At 34.6% G+C, this 19396-nt stretch overlaps 1 protein-coding gene across 1 annotated transcript; it reads right to left on the bottom strand.

Moving 5' to 3' along the window:
• Nucleotides 1-11396: 11396 nt before the first annotated feature.
• LOC147409363 (basic leucine zipper 4-like) lies at nt 11397-11852 on the bottom strand. Its single transcript, XM_086417812.1, has one exon. It carries the CDS (start codon nt 11850-11852, stop codon nt 11397-11399), a length of 456 nt encoding a protein of 151 aa, XP_086273938.1.
• Between the last annotated feature and the right edge of the window lie 7544 nt (nt 11853-19396).

Genomic DNA, 19396 nt, shown 5'->3' with positions numbered 1-19396 from the left:
GAGGAGATCATCCTCACCAAAAATCAGTTCATTCCAAAACTTCTACCCCATCAAAAATGGTTTACAAAAAATGGACGGTCCACGATTTTTCAACGTGTAAACATGGGGCTAAACATTTCAGAATGGGCTGATTTTTGGGGAGGATGATCTTCTAATCATAGAGATCATCCTCACCAAAAATCAGCCCATTCCAAAACTTCTAACCCATGTAGGACAAAAAACGTTTGTTAAAGTGTGTGGTAAAACTTAGGGTGCTGAACATTTCCCTATATATATATATATATATAGGGTAGCGATCAATGGCAAACTTTTTAGCAAACTTTTTGGCAAAATATTTTTCAAAACATAGGTTAGAGGTTTTGGAATGGGCTGATTTTTGGTGAGGATGATCTCTACAGTGAGGAGATCATCCTCACCAAAAATCAGCCCATTCCAAAACTTCTAACCCCATCAAAAACAGTTTACCAAAAATGGACGGTCCACGATTTCTTAGCTTGTAAATATGGGTTAGAAGTTTTGGAATGGGCTGATTTTTGGTGAGGATGATCTCCTCACCGTAGAGATCATCCTCACCAAAAATCAGCCCATTCCAAAACCTCTAACTCATGTTTTGAAAAATGTTTTGCCAAAAAGTTTGCCAAAAAGTTGGCCATTGAACGCCCCCCATATATATATGGGTCCCGGTCGGCACCCTAAGTTTTACCACACACTTTAACAAACGCGTTTTGTCCTACATGGGTTAGAAGTTTCGGAATGGGCTGATTTTTGGTGAGGATGATCTCTATGGTGAGGAGATCATCCTCACCAAAAATCAGCTCATTCCAAAACTTCTAACCTCATCAAAAATGATTTACAAAAAATGGACGGTCCACGATTTTCAACTTGTAAACATGGGGCTAAACATTTCGGAATGGGCTGATTTTTGGGGAGGATGATCTTCTAATCATAGAGATCATCCTCACCAAAAATCAGCCCATTCCAAAACTTCTAACCCATGTAGGACAAAAAACGTTTGTTAAAGTATGTGGTAAAACTTAAGGTGCTGAACATTTCCCTATATATATATGTGGTAGCGTTCAATGGCAAACTTTTTGGCAAAACATTTTTCAAAATATGGGTTAGAAGTTTTGGAATGGGCTGATTTTTGGTGAGGATGATCTCTACCGTGAGGAGATCATCCTCACCAAAAATCAGCCCATTTCAAAACTTCTAGCCCCAGTTTACAAGTTGAAAAATTGTGGACCGTCCATTTTTTGTAAATCATTTTTGATGAGATCAGAAGTTTTGGAATGGGCTGATTTTTTGTGAGGATGATCTCCTCACCGTAGAGATCATCCTCACCAAAAATCAGCCCATTCCAAAACCTCTAACCCATGTTTTGAAAAATGTTTTACCAAAATGTTTGTTGCTGAACGAGACCTATATGTATAAGGTCCCGTTCGTTGTCTCACGGTTTAACAAATGGTTTCAAACCGTTGGATATGATGCAAACAGACCAACGAGATGGAAAGTTGCGTTTAAATTATAATTGATCGATTTATTACAGTGCCGTCTCTCAACTTAATACTATTTAGTGTTACCTCCCTGATTCAATTACAAAAAAAGACAAAGTAAAACTCTCTCTCTCTCTCTCATTTTGAAATAGAGAACAGAGAATTCTCTATCGACATAACTCTCTCTCCCTTTTCTCTATGGTTGAAATCCTCTCTCTCACTCTCTCATTAAAGAGTAGAACAGAGAGTTCTCTATCGACAAAACTCTCTCTCCCTTTTCTCTATCGTTGAAATCCTCTCGTTGGTTTGGAGTTTTTGAGATTGGGTTTTGTTGTTCGCTTGGGTGACTGAGGTGGTGGTAAGGTTATATGACAGACTTCATAATATATATACATTTTTTCTTTTTAGATAAAATTTGAGAAAAAAAAAATCCATTTTTTTAAAAGTATTTGATGGAAAATTTGAGATGAGTTCATAAAGGTTTTTCAGAACTGAACTGAGATTGTGTTAAAATCTAAAACACTAGAAGATCCAATTCATAGTAACTCTTATCCTTTATAAGGCAGAACTAATTGAACTTCACAACAATCTTTTTAAATTGAAATTTCAATCAAACCCATTAAAGAGTACAACTTTTTCTTCAATTACATATAATCAAACGTGGCGTTGAAAATAAACAGAATAGGATACAATAAACACACCACAAGGAGAGAAAATTAATACAAAGAAAGAGAGGTCTAAGTAATCAGCATTAGCCAAACAAATCAAATAGCTTCGCAAATTTGACTAAAGAATGTGGCAAAGGGTTCTTTTCTTCTGTTTCCTGGGCTTTGGTAGCCGGAGAACAACCTTGATAGTAGTATCGAATACGACCTTCACATTTTGCAATTCAAACAAAAGTCACAAACAAGAAATCGCCAAAAGACCAAAATAATAGTTCTCGACCAGGTCATCATCCTTGCCAAAATTCAATCTGATTCAAAACACAAACATTTGACATATAAAGGCTTAAATTTCTACACCGTTAACGCCTTGGTGCATTTGGTATATTGGTTAGGTTCGTCTTAAATGGTTTTAAACCCAAACAAGATAGAATGAGAGAGTGAGAGCGAGATAGAATGAGAGAGTGATAGAGAGGATTTCAGCGGGAGGGTTTCAACGATAGAGAAAAGGGAGAGAGAGTTCTGTTGATAGAGAACTCTCTGTTATCTGTTTCAGCGAGAGAGAGAGAGAGAGTTTTACTCTCTGTTTTTCTTTTTTTAATTGAATCAGGGAGGTAACACTAAATAGTATTAAGTTGAGGGATGGCGTTGTACTAAATTGATAAATTATAATTTAAACGCAACTTTCCATCTCGTCCGTCCGTTTGCATCATATCAAACTGCTTGAAATCGTTTGTTAAACCGTGAGGTAGTGAACGGGACCCATATATATATATATATATATATATATATATATATATATATGGGTCCCGTTCGGCACCCTTAGTTTTACCACACACTTTAACAAACGCGTTTTGTCTTACATGGGTTAGCAGTTTCGGAATGAGCTGATTTTTGGTGAGGATGATCTCTATGGTGAGGAGATCATCCTCACCAAAAATCAGCTCATTCCAAAACTTCTAACCCCATCAAAATTGATTTACAAAAATGAACGGTCCACGATTTTTTAACGTGTAAACATGGGGCTAAACATTTCGGAATGGGCTGATTTTTGGGGAGGATGATCTTCTAATCATAGAGATCATCCTCACCAAAAATCAGCCCATTCCAAAACTTCTAACCCATGTAGGACAAAAAACATTTGTTAAAGTGTGTGGTAAAACTTAGGGTGCTGAACATTTCCCTATATATATATATATATATATATATATATGGGTCCCGTTCGCCACCCTTAGTTTTACCACACACTTTAACAAACGCGTTTTGTCTTACATGGGTTAGAAGTTTCGGAATGAGCTGATTTTTGGTGAGGATGATCTCTATGGTGAGGAGATCATCCTCACCAAAAATCAGCTCATTCCAAAACTTCTAACCCCATCAAAATTGATTTACAAAAAATGGACGGTCCACGGTTTTTCAACGTGTAAACATGGGGCTAAACATTTCGGAATGGGCTGATTTTTGGGGAGGATGATCTTCTAATCATAGAGATCATCCTCACCAAAAATCAGCCCATTCCAAAACTTCTAACCCATGTAGGACAAAAAACGTTTGTTAAAGTGTGTGGTAAAACTTAGGGTGCTGAACATTTCCCATATATATATATATATATATATATATATATATATGGGAAATGTTCAGCACCCTAAGTTTTACCACACACTTTAACAAACGTTTTTTGTCCTACATGGGTTAGAAGTTTTGGAATGGGCTGATTTTTGGTGAGGATGATCTCTATGATTAGAAGATCATCCTCACCAAAAATCAGCCCATTCCGAAATGTTTAGCCCCATGTTTACACGTTGAAAAATCGTGGACCGTCCATTTTTTGTAATTCATTTTTTATGGGATTAGAAGTTTTGGAATGAGCTGATTTTTGGTGAGGATGATCTCCTCACCATAGAGATCATCTCCTCACAAAAACCAGTCCATTCCAAAACTTCTAACCCATGTAAGACAAAACACGTTTGTTAAAGTGTGTGGTAAAGCTTAGGGTGCTGAACGGGACCCTATATATATATATATATATATGATTTTAAGACCTATAAGCATGTTCTTAATGAGTTCAGTAACTAGAAGCTGATATTGTTATATGCATGTTTGGGCCCACATATATATAGGTGGCGTTGGACAACCAACGTTAGGGAGCCAACGTTGTCCTATATGACTTAAAAATTTCGGTTTGAGCTGATTTTTTACAAGAATGATCTCTATGGCAAGGAGACCGTCCTCCCAGAAAATCAGTCAATCTGAAACTTCTAAGTCCATCAAAAGTGATTTACAAATTTTAGGTAAAAAATCAACGGTCCACAATTTCCAAACCATTTGTGATGGGGTTAGAAGTTTCAGATTGGACTGATTTTTTTTGTGAGGATGATCGCCAGTCTAATCTAAAACTTTAAGTCATATTGGATGAAGGTGTTGGCTCCCTAAGGTTGGCATATATGGGTTGTGTTTGGCAGTCAATCTTACGAGTCAAAATTTGTCCTATATGAGTCAAAATTTTCTGGTTGAGCTGATTTTTTTGTGAGGAGGATCTCTATGGTGATGAGGATATCATCTTAAAAAAAATCAGCCTAATCTAAAACTTCTAACCCATATAGGTTAAACACGTGGCTCCCAAATGTTGGTTGCCGAAAGTGATCTCATATATAGGTCATGTTCGGCAACCTACCATTTGCTTTATGTGTTTTGTCCTGAGATCATCCTCACTGAAAATCAAACCCATTCCAAAACTTCTAACCCATTTAGGGCGAAACATGTTGGGCAAATAGTAGGGTGCTGAACATTTCACATATATATAGACGGGTCAGGTTCAGCTGCTAAAGTTCCATTGAAAATGTTGCAACCGTTGGATCTGTGAACACCTCCCCCGTGACTGCCCAACGCCAAATCAAAACCCTCTCCATTACTCTCCTCCCAAACCAAAACCCTCTCCAGCTGATTGACTGTTGTCATCTTCATCTTAGACAACAATGAAAGCTCAGGCGACCAAAATACCTTCACCTTAAGTTACCCTTTTGAGTTAATGATCTTATTAAGATGCTAATTGGATGGTGACACAAAAAATATATGAAGGTACAGCTCATATCCTGATTTGTTTTGTTCAGATGGTAAGAAGAGAGGGATTCAAAGACGAACCTGTTGCAATGTCCGAATTGAAGAGAACGATCAAAAAAGAAATATAAAAAAACAATTATTTTTCATCGTCGAATTTCAATTTTAAGTTTGGTAGTTACTCGGAAGTACGGTAGCCATCCATTTTCAAAAGCTTGGATCAAATTTATAAAAAAAAAAAAAATTTATTTTATTTTTTTAATCTGTTTTTTTTTTTCCGATGAGACTTAAGAGGATTGTGGTGTTGGATTGCTGATGTAGTAATCCAGTTGAGTAAAACGACCCTTACTAAGATTTAAAATCTCACTATGTTTGTAAGTATATAAGATTTAAAATCTTACTATGTTAGTAAGTATCTGGCTTCTTGATAAGTGGTTTTTTGAGCATCTAATCTTATACCTACAAAACAGTTAGACTTTGCAACTTTTCGAAGTTTTAAGTGAAAGTATTAATCATGTGCACTTAAACAAATCTTGACCATTGAATCTTTATAGATCCAACGAACATGAGCATTTGTGTGGATCTTTGTCTCAAATTTTGTCAATGGGCCATGGATTAGAAAATCCTCCTTCCACTTCATTTGTATGATTGCATTGAAAAGATTAAAAAAAATAAAAAAATTGTACTTCTTTGAAAGTCAAAATCAATCTAAGACCGCTTCATTTTTGACTAGTAAGAATTTTTTTAGAAAAATATTTTAAGTATTATTTAAGATTAGATTAGATCCTATTGACAATTTGTGAGCTGCCAGTAGTCGGTGCCAATGGCAAATTTAACAGTTGAGGTTCTTGAAGTTTTGTGAAGAAAAGTGTTTATTATAGAAATATTTCTACTATCGATTTTAAGAAATTTTTTTTTGCTCAGTGAATCCGGGATCCACCAATCACGTAAGGTCGTGTTTATTGAATGTATCCCCATTTTACAAAAGGACAATGCTCAAGTAACATTAAAATGTACATCATGGAGGGCATTTTTAACATGGATGTGTGTCAGAATCATAGATGCTTTCATAGAGATCTCACTTGTATTTTGATGAAAAGATCTATGGTTTTGACACACATCCACGTCAGAAATGTCCCCCACGAAGTACTTTATGTTATCCCAGCACGACTCTTTACAAAATTACCGCTTGAGGTGGCACTCTAGGCGGAGAATCTGTGAGTACTGTGACAAATAAATCTGAGAGAAAAAAAAAATCTCTTCTAATTATATATAAGTTAAATCAATTCAAAGTTGGAAATATTTTTATTAAAAACACTTAATATCATTACTAAGCAATGGAAGTACACCTCCATGCAGTGTCCAAAATCGTGACCGTACGCCATGTGAATATAGTTCACAAAACTTTTAAGAACTTTAAAAAAAGAGATGAATGATAGCGCGCTCCATTGTAGTTCTTCAATATGAGAACATGCCATTTATATTAGAAAAAATATGATTAATTTTGTCGTGACCCCTAGATTGTTATAAATATTTGAGATACCCATTTATGTTTTCAAAATGATGACAATGGCCCCTTGACCAAAGTCCCCTGTTATAAATTAATTAAAAGTGATTCTAATGGCTTTATCATCATTGTCATCACCACTATTGTTGTCATCACCTTATTCAAGATCTTCATTTTTCATTACCCTATGAGGAAAATTTGAGGTGAAGGGACATGTCATTAGACTTAAAATATGAGGAGATATCTCAAGAATTCACAAAATAGAGGGATTATTTTCATCAAATCATCATCATCCTTACATCATCATTTGAAGATGCTTGGATTGAGAAGAAAAATCAAGGTTTCCAGGTCGTTTTTCATTAATCTACGAGATAATTTAAAATAATCTCAAGTATTCATAAAATTAGAGGATCTGAGACAAAATCTTACTTTATTTAAAGAAAAGAAAAGAAAAGAAAAAATCTCACTAACTAGATGTTGGAGAGAGTTATCGCCACTCTCCTTAGAACATGGACTTGATATTATTTAAAAAGATAAAAAAATACATATATATATCTATATATATATATATATATAATTTTTTATTTTTAATTTTAATTTTAAATTTAAGAGTTTAGTGATTATCTATTTTTAATGTGCAAAATCATGTTAGAAAAAACAAAATTTTAGCCCTTATCCATGCCTATCACGCTGGCCTAACTCAACTTTTAAAAACTGAACATTTTGAAGAATTTAAGCATTATAGATATTTTTGGATGATCTAAACTTTAAATTTCGAAGAATTTAGGCATTATAGAGATTTTGGATCGTCATGAATTCTAGTAACTCCTAATCCTAACCAGGGTATGCATGTGTGTGCCAAGTGTACCCATGTTTTAATTAGAGATTCTCCATTTTAGCGTGCACGTGCACGTGCGATTGATAACACGTGTGGCAAGACTCTTGTCTGGTTCCAACAGGTCCAAGGTCTCTGGAAGCCTCAGCTGCTCGCATGAAAGATGGTTTGAGATGATGACGACTTTCTCTCTCTAGTGTCAACCAAACGCGTGTACTAAAAGTTTCCTTGGTTTTTGCCAAAGTATCACCACAAAAGCGAAAGAGCGAGGCAAAAGGACAAAAGATTGTGGAGGACCCACCACTTTTGAGACACGTGTTTGGTGTCAGCCATGACTTTCCGTGCATTGTACTTATAAAATAAAAATTACTACGTGAGATTAGAATCATTTTTTTTACCACGTGGGAAGCTTTGATATTTTTACTTTTAAGAATCCCAAATACTCTTATAACACTTGGGCAGTTGGGTGGTGTATCTTTTTCTTGATACCTCTCTGATTGGTGAATGTAGGCCACCCTTTGTGGACTCCAATATGTTTTCTTTTTTTTTTCTTTTCCTTTTGAGAGCTTCTCTTGCCCCCCCCACCCTTTTAACTTTTACTTATTACACTTTAATTGATAATAAAAAAAATAAGTGAATGATTAAGAGTAAGTACAAATTGGGGTGACAATAGAAAACATATTATTATTATTATAAACCTCTTTTTTGTGATATTCATAGAATGGGAGATCGCTTGCGACTTTGAGTAACACGTGACACTTTTTTGAATATTTTTGTCAAGTTAATCTCTGCAATGTCATGTTGCATAAGCTCAACAATCATGTTGCTTTCACCAACTATGCACTCGAAAGTCGAAGCTCTATGTCTTTCATGCATTTTTCAGGAAGACCATTGCTTAATATGACTCATTTTCACCTTCATGTAGTTCATTAGAGTATACTTTGTCAAAATTACTCTCATTTGATATTAACTTTAGATTTGATCGATTGTCTTGTCCTTATTCATACAATTGATTACAAAATTCATTGATATATTAAACAAAAGAACAAAATTGGTTTAGCCAACTCCAAATCTTTTAAATAAGACTTTGACGATGACTATCAATTCAATGTATTAGATTGGATTTAATATCGTAGGAACTTTCTTTAATATATTACAATCATAAAGATTAATGCAATCTGATCCAAGAATTTCAATTTTTACAAAGTATTAGAGTGAGACTTTTAATAAGAGTTATATGCTATCCATGGGTCAATAATGTTAAAACCTTCAACGGACCCTGACTCATTGATTCTAACAACCTCCTCCAATGTCGTCACCACTATTTTCCTTATACATATGCTTAGTCTTTATAAATGGAGATTTTGACATATAGGGTCCATGATTATAGATAATTACATACTTAGCCTTTGGAGACCTCCCTATTGATCTCAATTTTGAAACAAATATTTTTACTCGTAAAGTCATGATCATTGCAAGTCTGCATTTACTATTTGATTCCATTGAGTTTTTCTCATACATGTAGTTCGCGTCTAGGCATTCGTCAATGATAGATTCACTGTATCTTGACTCAAACTTGTATTTTTCCCTTACATCATCAGTCAATCTATGCTTAGTTTTTTAAATTCTAAGAGTCGAATCCTATCTTTTCCAAGATAATCTTGATATATGCATCAAAGGTTGGATCAAGATGCTATTCTCATACTTGTGATGCGGTGAGAGCTTCTCTTGCCTTCATCAATTATAATTTTCTAATAAGTAATATTTGAGTTAATTTTTATGGTTAGAGTAATAATTTTGTATCCAAACCCTAGTATGGTTCACTTAATATTATTCAATTTGGATAAAATTCCTAAAGTCCATGATTTAAATAAGAGATCAAATCCAATAGTTAAAAGTTACAATCAGAAATTTTTTCTGCATGGGACTACATCAAATAACATTGGAGAGTGTGGCATGTAAGCAAAATCCGGGTACCCAAATGCCTAAAGTAGAGGATTTGCACTCTTAATTTTTCTAGCCATCTCTAATACATGATTTTAAATCTCGTCCGAGTTGTTTTAGTATCGTCCACCAACAAGACGAGTTGACAAATCATCTTAAAGACATGATTTGTTTTAATTCTAGGGTTTTTTTATTTAAAATTTCATCCAATACGACTCAAATAAATCGGTTATTTCGTCCGAGACAACTCAGTCTTCCCCATGGACTGGATGAGACGAGATGTCAAAACTAGTTTTAAAATCGTGCCCTAATATCGCCAACATCCTTAATGGTCCTACTCTTATGTTAGTCCCTTGGTCTAGACCAAAGATAGCTATCAGGATTTATACTAAACAAATCTCGAAGATCATTCAATGGTCACAATTCATCTTTAGGGAGGGAATATTTAATGATAATGGTGGGAAGATGGTTGAAGTGATCAAATCATCAAACACAGAGACAGAAAACAAAGAATTTATGCTTTTGTCGCCTTTTAAAGTGTTGCCATCAAATTGGATATATTACACCCACCTAAAAGAATTAAAGAAGATTTGAATCTTCTCTATTCAGAACTTGAGAATGAAGAAACGAACAAGGGAGAGACAAGCCCCCAACACTTTCATGCTTTGTTTTTTTTTTTTTTTTTTTCCTTTCTTTGATGATTTGATGTGGGGCCACAAATCCATGCCTACCCCTCAATGAACCCCACAACTGAGATCATCATCCACCGTCCATACCCCACAATGAAACAAAGATATCTCTTTCTTGATAGTGCCAAACACTAAACCTAATGTATGATTAAAGAGAAGGTCATCAGTCACTTATGCTTAATGAATATTTTTATGGGTGATTTGATATATACCCTTTGTGTCTCAAAGAATATTTGAGATACCCTTTGTTTTCAAACTAATTACATGCCTCCCTTGACCATGGTCTTCTTCTGTTATTTAATAAAATGACCTAAATGCCCTCATCTTTAACCCTTAGTTTTTTTTTTTTTTTTCCCAAAAAATCTATTTATAAATTCTTTAGACTCCTACCAAATTATTTGAATCTATTCAACCACATTTTCAATCCATTATTTTTAATCTTAGATTAATCCCTTATAAAAACTCTTAATTGTTCTATCTAGAACTCCATTCTCTGAAGATCCTATCAGGTACTGATTTTGAAAAGCAAAATTAAGGGGGGATATTTACATCATGTTGATAGTTTATTAGAGACGACCAAGGCCAATCGAGCATGTCATCAATTTGAAAACCCAAGGCGTATGTTTAATTTTCCTCCATTAGTGTGGTTAGCATTCATTGCACTTTAAAATAGTGAGCTTAATTTGGTCTTGAAATAGACTAATCGATAAAGTATATAAAGTAAGCTAAATTGAAATATATGAGCATACATCATTTCTTTATTAACAAAACTTTATGTTACATCACAAATGTATGCCCTTCTTCCATTAATAAGTATTATTAAATTAAAGTCCTTAAACTCCATTAATATAAAGCTTTCCAATAAGTGCACGAGAGAATGAAATATGCGTACGTTATAAAGGTCCGATATTTTAATTTATCAGGAGATGAGATGCAAGAGAGATAATAATAAAAAAAAAAAAAACGAAAGAAACGCAAAATTTTCCAAAATGACAAATAAGGACAAAAGCCAAACTAAAATCTTTCTTTACATGATAACTACTTCCCGGTTTCACCAAAACCCCAAATTCGTTTTGGTTTTTTTCCCCAAAAACCACCGAAAACTCGAGCTATTTAATGTACAGTAGAGAGAGAGAGAGATCTGATCTGATTGGTCTGTTATACTTTTAATGATTTAGTGAGACCGTTATTATAGTTAAGTTTACGCCATTAATGAGGGTAGTTGTTCGTTGAGGAGGACAAGTTTTGGAGGTGCCGGAAAACCAGAGTCCGACGAATCTCTGATAATTTCTGACGGAGAATTGAGGATTCAGATTGGATCCGTTCGTTCTCTTTCCGTAAGAGGTGACAGTGATGGATTACGAAGCTCAACCGGTTTCCGATCTCCCGGTTTTCTGTTTTAAGCCGGGTTACCTGGTTTCGTAAGTCTTCTAAATGCTTCTGTTTTCTCATACGAGACCGCCTAGCCGATTCCCGGTTCGATATCATCCGTCTCTTTTTACGATCATCAACAACAGGAACCGGCCGGTTCGGTTCATCCGAACCGGACGTAGAATTGACAGTGTTTTGTGGTTCGAAGATGGACATAAATTCATGCGAATCCCAAGGCGAAAAACCGCCTTCGAAATCCAGAGATGGAATTCCGAGCAATTCTGACTGAAACATGGCCGGAAAACCGCTTATGAGAAAGGGAGGAAGGAAGGAGGGAGAAAGGGAAGAAACGCAGCGTAAGGGTTCTGTATTTATAGCGATTAGAAAGGATAGCCATGGGGTCCACGCAGTAGTAAAAGTTGCTGATGCAGGAACACGTGGCTAGTATATCGTATATGATACTGTACACTGTATGTATAAAGTATAAAACTTTTGAGTCAGGTGGCACTATCGTGGGGGTTGCTGTGTGACAAAAGCTGGAAGGGCCACAAAAAGATAAGCTTAATCACGAAGAAACAAAACAGTGGGTTCCACAGTGTCCACGTGTCAATATCTTATGGTATGATCTTATTTATGTGGAGCCATGTACTCACCTAACTGATATTTTATTAATCGGAGAGAATGACACATGTTTTAATTATTCCAATTCTATTGTGATATATTGGTAAAATATCATGAAATCGCAAGAGTGAAGAGGAAGGCTGAACCAACTCTCCAATGATTGAGGGTATTTTGGGCATTTTGAAATGTTATGACTCTACAAGTTAAAGAATTGGATTTTTTTTTTTTTGAGTTGTGCTGAAGTGACACAATGGGAGAAAACACAAGGGTGACACAATGATGGAGTGTCTTGCATATTATCATAGATGCTTTTCCGTGAGATACGAGTAAAAAGCATCTATGGTTATGTGCGCGTAACTACATCATTTGTGTCTCCGTTTGTGTCATTCCAATATTTCCCTTTTTTTCTCTTTCTCAAAGATAAAGAATTGGAATTCATATGGTCATAGGATACATCATCTTAAATGGACCATACCCAACTTTAATCTACTTTGTTCTTCAATTTATTGATTATTGAATGAGTTGTGTTAGAATGACCTCAAGATTGTGGTTCGAGTGAAAAATCCTCTATGGTTTTTATACACTTTCACGTCAGGATGTGTGATATGATCTTGACATCACTTCAACATTATTTTTTATGAATTAGTAGGTCATCTTCCATAATTGAAATTTTCAATTATTCTAAATTTTGAACTAAGGCCTTGGGAGGTGTAATGGGGTCTAAATCTAATTTGAAAATGGAAAAATAACATCTCATAAGCTATCAGAGAGTCAGTATGTCTAATTGAATCAGATGAACAAAACATAGGTAGAAACAATAAGGGGGATGATGGATGATACAAATTCCCACATGCATAGCCAACGAACGAGCACTAGACTTAAGAAACTGACTCTCTCCATGTGCGCAATGATTTGTTGAGCACATAACACTTACCATTACTTAAATTGACAAAATTGATAATCAATCAATTACATTCGCACACAAAATGAAGTTGTACGAGGTTTGACATGACATGACCTTTATGAAAATGAAATGTGCCATATATCACCATCTCTACGAGTAATATAATCAAGTAAACATGCATTATGACCAAATATTCTAAATCTATAAGTAAGTAACAAATGAAGGTAGAAGTATGTAATCTCTATCAATCTAAGTCAAAATTCTTTCAGAGCATCCATTAAATTAATCGTCATAATGTTTTTTATTGAAAACACTGTGAATTAAGATATCTGATCACTACCATGATTGAAAGGAAGGATAAATGAAAAGGGATCAAATCATCAACAAAACCCATAAATAGGTCTCATTCGTTGATCACAAGGATCAATTTGGTTTGTTCTTCCATTGAGGGCTATAATTAAATAAATTGACAATTAAGAATGAATAAATGGGAGAACTTCATGTTAATCATATAAAAGTCCACTTTGAGAGTAGAGGATAGATGGTATAGGAGATCTGCCGGCCAAGATATGAACCCATTTTAGATGATTAAAATCAGATGGATGGTCATGATCAACCCATTGATCAATAGAAGGGTGATCAATGGGAACGCTAGTAGTAGTACATCTTGGGAGGAATCTCATCCAATTAATAATTTTATATATATAAATATGAAATCATGGAACAAAGCAACAAAGTTACAAGTCTAGGGAATCTATAGGTTACTTGAATCGTCTTAGGGAAGTGAAGGAAAAAGGAAAAAAGAAGAGGTAGGGAATGGGTGGCATGAGGCCGACATCAAAAGACTTGATGGGAATCAACAATATCAAATATGGGTAAGGGAGGCTCTTTGATTTTTATAAACTGCTCTGCCTTTTCTTAGCTCTCTCTCTCTCTCTCTCTCTCTTTTGAGTAACTAGAAACATTTTCTATGAAGAGCCCACTTACTTTTCCTCTCTTTCTCTCTCTCTCTCTCTCCAAAGGTAACATGTAGGATTGGGAAGTTTGAATAGATAACATGGGAGGTCACTACATTAATTGGTATATCCAGTACTGCAGCTTTATTCCATGGTTGGGGGTTAAGACAGGTAGAATAGCTTTAAAAGGACAAATACCTTCCCATGCACGTTATAACACACAAAGTTTGTAAAAGGAATGACATTATCAATATATTTGTTGAGTAAGAAAATTAAATAATAAAAGTATTTGTTAGAGAAAGAATAAAAATTTTATATCATTGTTTGATGTGAAATATAATATTATAGCATCGAAGTATTATATTATCAAATAATACTTTTATGAATAACGATTTTCTGACGTCCTCTCTGACATATGCATCCATCACAGAACTGTAGATAATTTGCCTCGGGCTACGCAGAATCATAAATCTTTTTCTTGTGTATCCTGAGGCAAATGATTTACAATTCTATGATGTGTGCATATGTCAGAGGGGGGCGCCAGATTATCACGGCTCTACTTTTATATTCAATATGTCTTGTTAATTAATTGTGAAAATTTTGTTAGAGTATTATTATATATATATGAAACAATGTAATTAGATGTACTGTGATACACTAAATCATGTATATAAAGAGATTAAAATAAGATTGGAGAGGCCCGGCTAATGCTTGCATACTCAATCTTTTGATTATGTGTATGTTATGTGAAGATTCGTATTTTTTACCTTTACTAGTATCACTTTGAAAATATTAGTCAGAGCTTACGGCAACATTCTTTTTATTACAAACTAACTTATAAATTAAATGAGATGTTATGATATTTTAAACAATTTTTATTTTAATAAAAGTGAAATTTTTTTTTTTAAGGAAAGAAATGAAGGAAAAACACATATGGATGGTTGCAGACCAACTTGATTACAGTAAAGTCAGTTGGTAATTTTATAATTTTTGAAAGCTTTTAAGGGATGGTTGGTATTGTTTCTTTAACACAAACCCTAAAAAATATTAAAAACCACTCCATAAAAATTAAAAAGCTCCTATTATCATGAGCTCATAGTGTAAAGAGACATCCACAAATAAAAAAGCGACAAAAACTTTTGGCTCACAATAGATATGTGGTTGTCATTTAAAGTAGATTTCAAACAAATCCTAAGTTAGTGTTCTCTATAACAAAAAGTAATTAATTAGTATGTTTGAAACTTGCATGTTAACAACTTCGAACCCACTACAGTTCATTGAGGTTTCAGTAAACATCCAAATTGCCAACAAAGAGGATAATTTTCCTTCACTTAACCTGAGGTGTTTGTTACAAATACCACTCCCCCATGTTGGTCAAGTCAAATGTTGCCACTTGGCATTGATGATCCATGAACCTTTTGGCTTTTATCTTTGATCAACCTTCACAGCAAAAACTAGCTTGAGTAGTGATTTTTGAAATGGATGGATCTATATGTTTTTCATCATAAATCAGATCTGTGGTGTTGATGGGAGAAAATATAGATTTTTGTGTTTTAAAATTTTTTATTTTTTTTTGTGCAAATTCAATGAGTAGAAATCATCAATCAGATCGAATTTTGATGTAAATGTCAGACACAGAGAGGGTACAAAAGGTCATTAATTGGGTCAGTTGGCTTGAAAGGTGCCAACTTAGTTAAGTTGGTAAAATTTGTTGAGAATTGGTACCATCACGTCTTGGGTTCAAAACCTGTTGAACTCGCCTGTACGCTCACCACTAAATCCTTGCTTGCCTAGAATAAAAATAAAATACAAGTTGGCCTTTAATGCCCGAGAATGTTTTTGCTTGGAGATTTTTTCCTCACAGTGCACACAGACTATCCATTGCATGACACGTGTTGAGTATGCTCAATACATGTGGGCTAATGTGATTGGTGGATCCTGCACTACGTAAAAACTGAAACTTTTGATGTGCAAGGCCCACAAATTTTAGAAATTGAATTTCGATGGTCCAAGGTGGTTAAAATTATTTATGTTCCTAAAATTTGATGGCTTAGAGTTGTCAAATTTCTCCCATCTTCCATTAATTTGACAATTTTGACCACCATAAAAATAAAAATTGACAATAATATTTTCAAGGCCTTGATCCGTTGAATATAGACTTTTTTGCATGTTGTGCATAATCCTATGAGGACAGTGAGGAAAAAGTCAGTGAGTAATTTTTTTTTAAAATGCCAAGTGACACTATTTAGTGTGATCAACACAGGTGTATGACTTTGTTTGGAACACCTAATATTAAACTAAGAATCGTAATAGAGCGACGTGCTAAATAGTATGCGTTTTGTACGCAGTTGATGTGGCAAGTGCACGGAACCATAAATCTTTTTCTTTGGGATACACAAGGAAAAGGATCTATGATTTTGTGCACTTGCCAAATCAGCCGTGTACAGATCATGTGCTATTAGCATGCCACTTTATCATTAGTCTTAAAATAAATAAAGTTAAGTCTAGTATTTTCAAATGTGGCCGCATATTCGCATATGCTATTTTCAAAGTGAAAATCACATATGCTACAATCGCATATCCACACACACACACACACACACACACACACACACACACACACATATATATATATATGAATACCCCACTTCCAGCCCATACTCCTTTTACAACATTTCTTCTACTTTCTAATTTCTTTCTTACGTTCGCAAAGCCTCCAATTCTTAAATCTCATTACATTTTCAGATTTTCTACTACATGATACATTCATTTCTCACATAATATTGTTCACTCTACCTTGTTACAAATTTCAAGTCTCAAGTTGAGAGTCTCACTCTCAAGACTTAAAAGACAAATAAAACTATTCAAGAACCAAGATTTAACTATTCAAATTAAGAATCAAGATACTCAAGTTCAACCTTCAAGAATCAAGATTGATCAATAATTCAAGATTCAAGTTCAAAGAGTCTTTTAGCATTTTTTAAAAAACATTTTTGGCATTTTTTTTGCAGCATATGCCATGTGTGAAATCACACATACGAACATCATGTGCTGTGATTTCGCACATTGTCGTATATGCTATTTATCAATATTGGGCAAGTCGTGATAAATTGACGCTTTTTGTACGCTCTATAACGTGGCAGTGCATAGAACCATAGATCCTTTTCTTTAGGGTACACAAGAAAAAAGATCCATGGTTTTGTACACATGCCACTTCAGAGAGTGATTACAAAGAGTGTAGTAGTCAATAAGTTATATAACGTGAACCCAAGGTACCGAAGTACCATGTTGATATGAAAAGCTTACAAAGATTGTTCCAAAGACGATTTTTCTCTAATCCAATACAAATTGATGACCGAGAGTATGATATATTATTCAGTAAAGTACTTGATCTGAAAAATCCTTCTGATATGGACATATTTCTAATCCTTTGAAATGTAAATATTTTATTGTTCTTATTGTATTTTTTTTATATTTGTTGTAAGTTGCATTTGAACGCACGATCTCAAAGTTGCATTGCAATATGTCAACCAAATGTATGTTTGTAATTGGTTTCGAGCAACTTAACGCCATGAGACCAACAAACCAGATGGTGTTATATGGGAGTAATTAATTAGGAGTAAAATAAAATGGGCAAATGGGATGAAAATAATAGGATATATTTGGTGGTGGGGTGAGTGCAAATGACATAGGATGCATTGTCCTAATAAAGAACACAACAAATGGAAGTGAAAGGGCCATACAGCCTATCGATCATTAGCTACTTTTTCAGGCTCTCGTAAGTAATTAAACTCTTCCCACTTTAGTGAGGGTGGTGGGGATTCCAAATAGTAGTTGTGCATCATCTCTGTGTGGAGTCAATATCCATGAAGAGAAGGAAATCGAAAGCTGGATTGATAATCCAGGCTTCTTTCTGTGCTCACACAGACACACACACACGCACGGATGTTGCACCTATGTTTCCAATATTTGGATTGTTGACTAAACGTACAATAAATGAGCTAAGAAATCCCCTTTTAGCATAGAGAAAGCCAGGCCAGTTGGCTTAAGAAATCAGGTTTTAAAATAGAAAAAAACGATTTTTTCTTCCAAAGTAGGTAGACCCATATGTGTCCCCATATTCCTTCCGAAGAAGATTTCAATGGGCCCAACCTTTGTTTCAAACTTTCAATGATAATTTTTTGGGCCTAAATATCAAACTATTTGTAAGCACATCAGCCCCACTAAAAATAATGAGCTTTATGGTATAGTTAGTTCCTTCAGAAGAAAAAACCTAGCAAGGTAGGTTTGACCCATGTACCAATGGGTCAAGTCTATGCGTGGACCAAACATATACATGGGCTTGGTTTATGCACAAACTGAACATTTTGTGATTTATATTACTTGGTTCACGTATTTGATTGGTTTGAATTTGGGTTTGCAGCTCGTGGTTCGCTACTCTAGAATGAACCCGGTTTGTAGTGGTGGGCAGAGATATTGGTTTCTTGGGTCACTAGTTTGGTTTGGTTGTGAATGTATATAATTCAAGCATGGAAGTTACAAGGACAACTATAATTTTATAAAATTCTAAGTTTTAAACAGGAAAAAAATATAGTATTTCTTTTATTGAGTTTCTAGAAAAATTTCGCAATATTTTTTACTTTGGGCTTGTCCAACCCCATGACAAATTCAGCGAACTGGAGTGATTGGGTTCACATATTGGTTAGCATGGCTCACTATATTTCCTCGAAACCAGTACGAAGTGAACCAGATCGTTCTTGTAAATTGGACAAGGCTTCATTGGGCCTAAAATTAATCACGCCGAACATCTAGCTAGGTTCTAAGCCTGGGCCCAACCCATTGTTCTAGTACAAAGTGGACTTTGATCTGGTCCACTTAGACCTATTTTTTTAAAAATTGAAAAAGATTTACAAAAAAAAAAAAAAAAAACAATCAGTGGTTAAATTGGGATAAAATATTGGTTGAATTTATTAATAATTAAAAAATTATGATTATTTTTTTTCTGATAAAAACAATGATATTGCACAAATGTAAGTTAATACACCAAGATAAAGAGAGGATATTGTGGTGGTTTACCCATAAAAAAGAAAGATATTACGGTGGCTCGTGAAAGCACGTGCTCAAGGATTAGTTGTGTGACTATGATTTTCATCCCGAAAATTAGTTTTTCATACCCACAATATGAGTTTTGGTCGAATTTGAATAGACTTGGAGGGATTTACCATCGTGAATTAGGACCCTCTTTAACTTCGATCAAAATCGGTCATTTTTGTTTCTTGAAAATCAAAGTAAATTACTTATTTGAATTTTATCTTTTGATTACATAAAAGATTTTTAAGAATTCAAATGTTTGTGAA

This window comes from Akebia trifoliata, chromosome 2, assembly GCF_017979445.1.
Source record: "Akebia trifoliata isolate Shusen 1 chromosome 2, ASM1797944v1, whole genome shotgun sequence".
Lineage (NCBI taxonomy): Eukaryota > Viridiplantae > Streptophyta > Magnoliopsida > Ranunculales > Lardizabalaceae > Akebia > Akebia trifoliata.
Note: the sequence above shows the minus strand (reverse complement) of the source record. Positions and strands in the feature narration are given on the sequence as shown.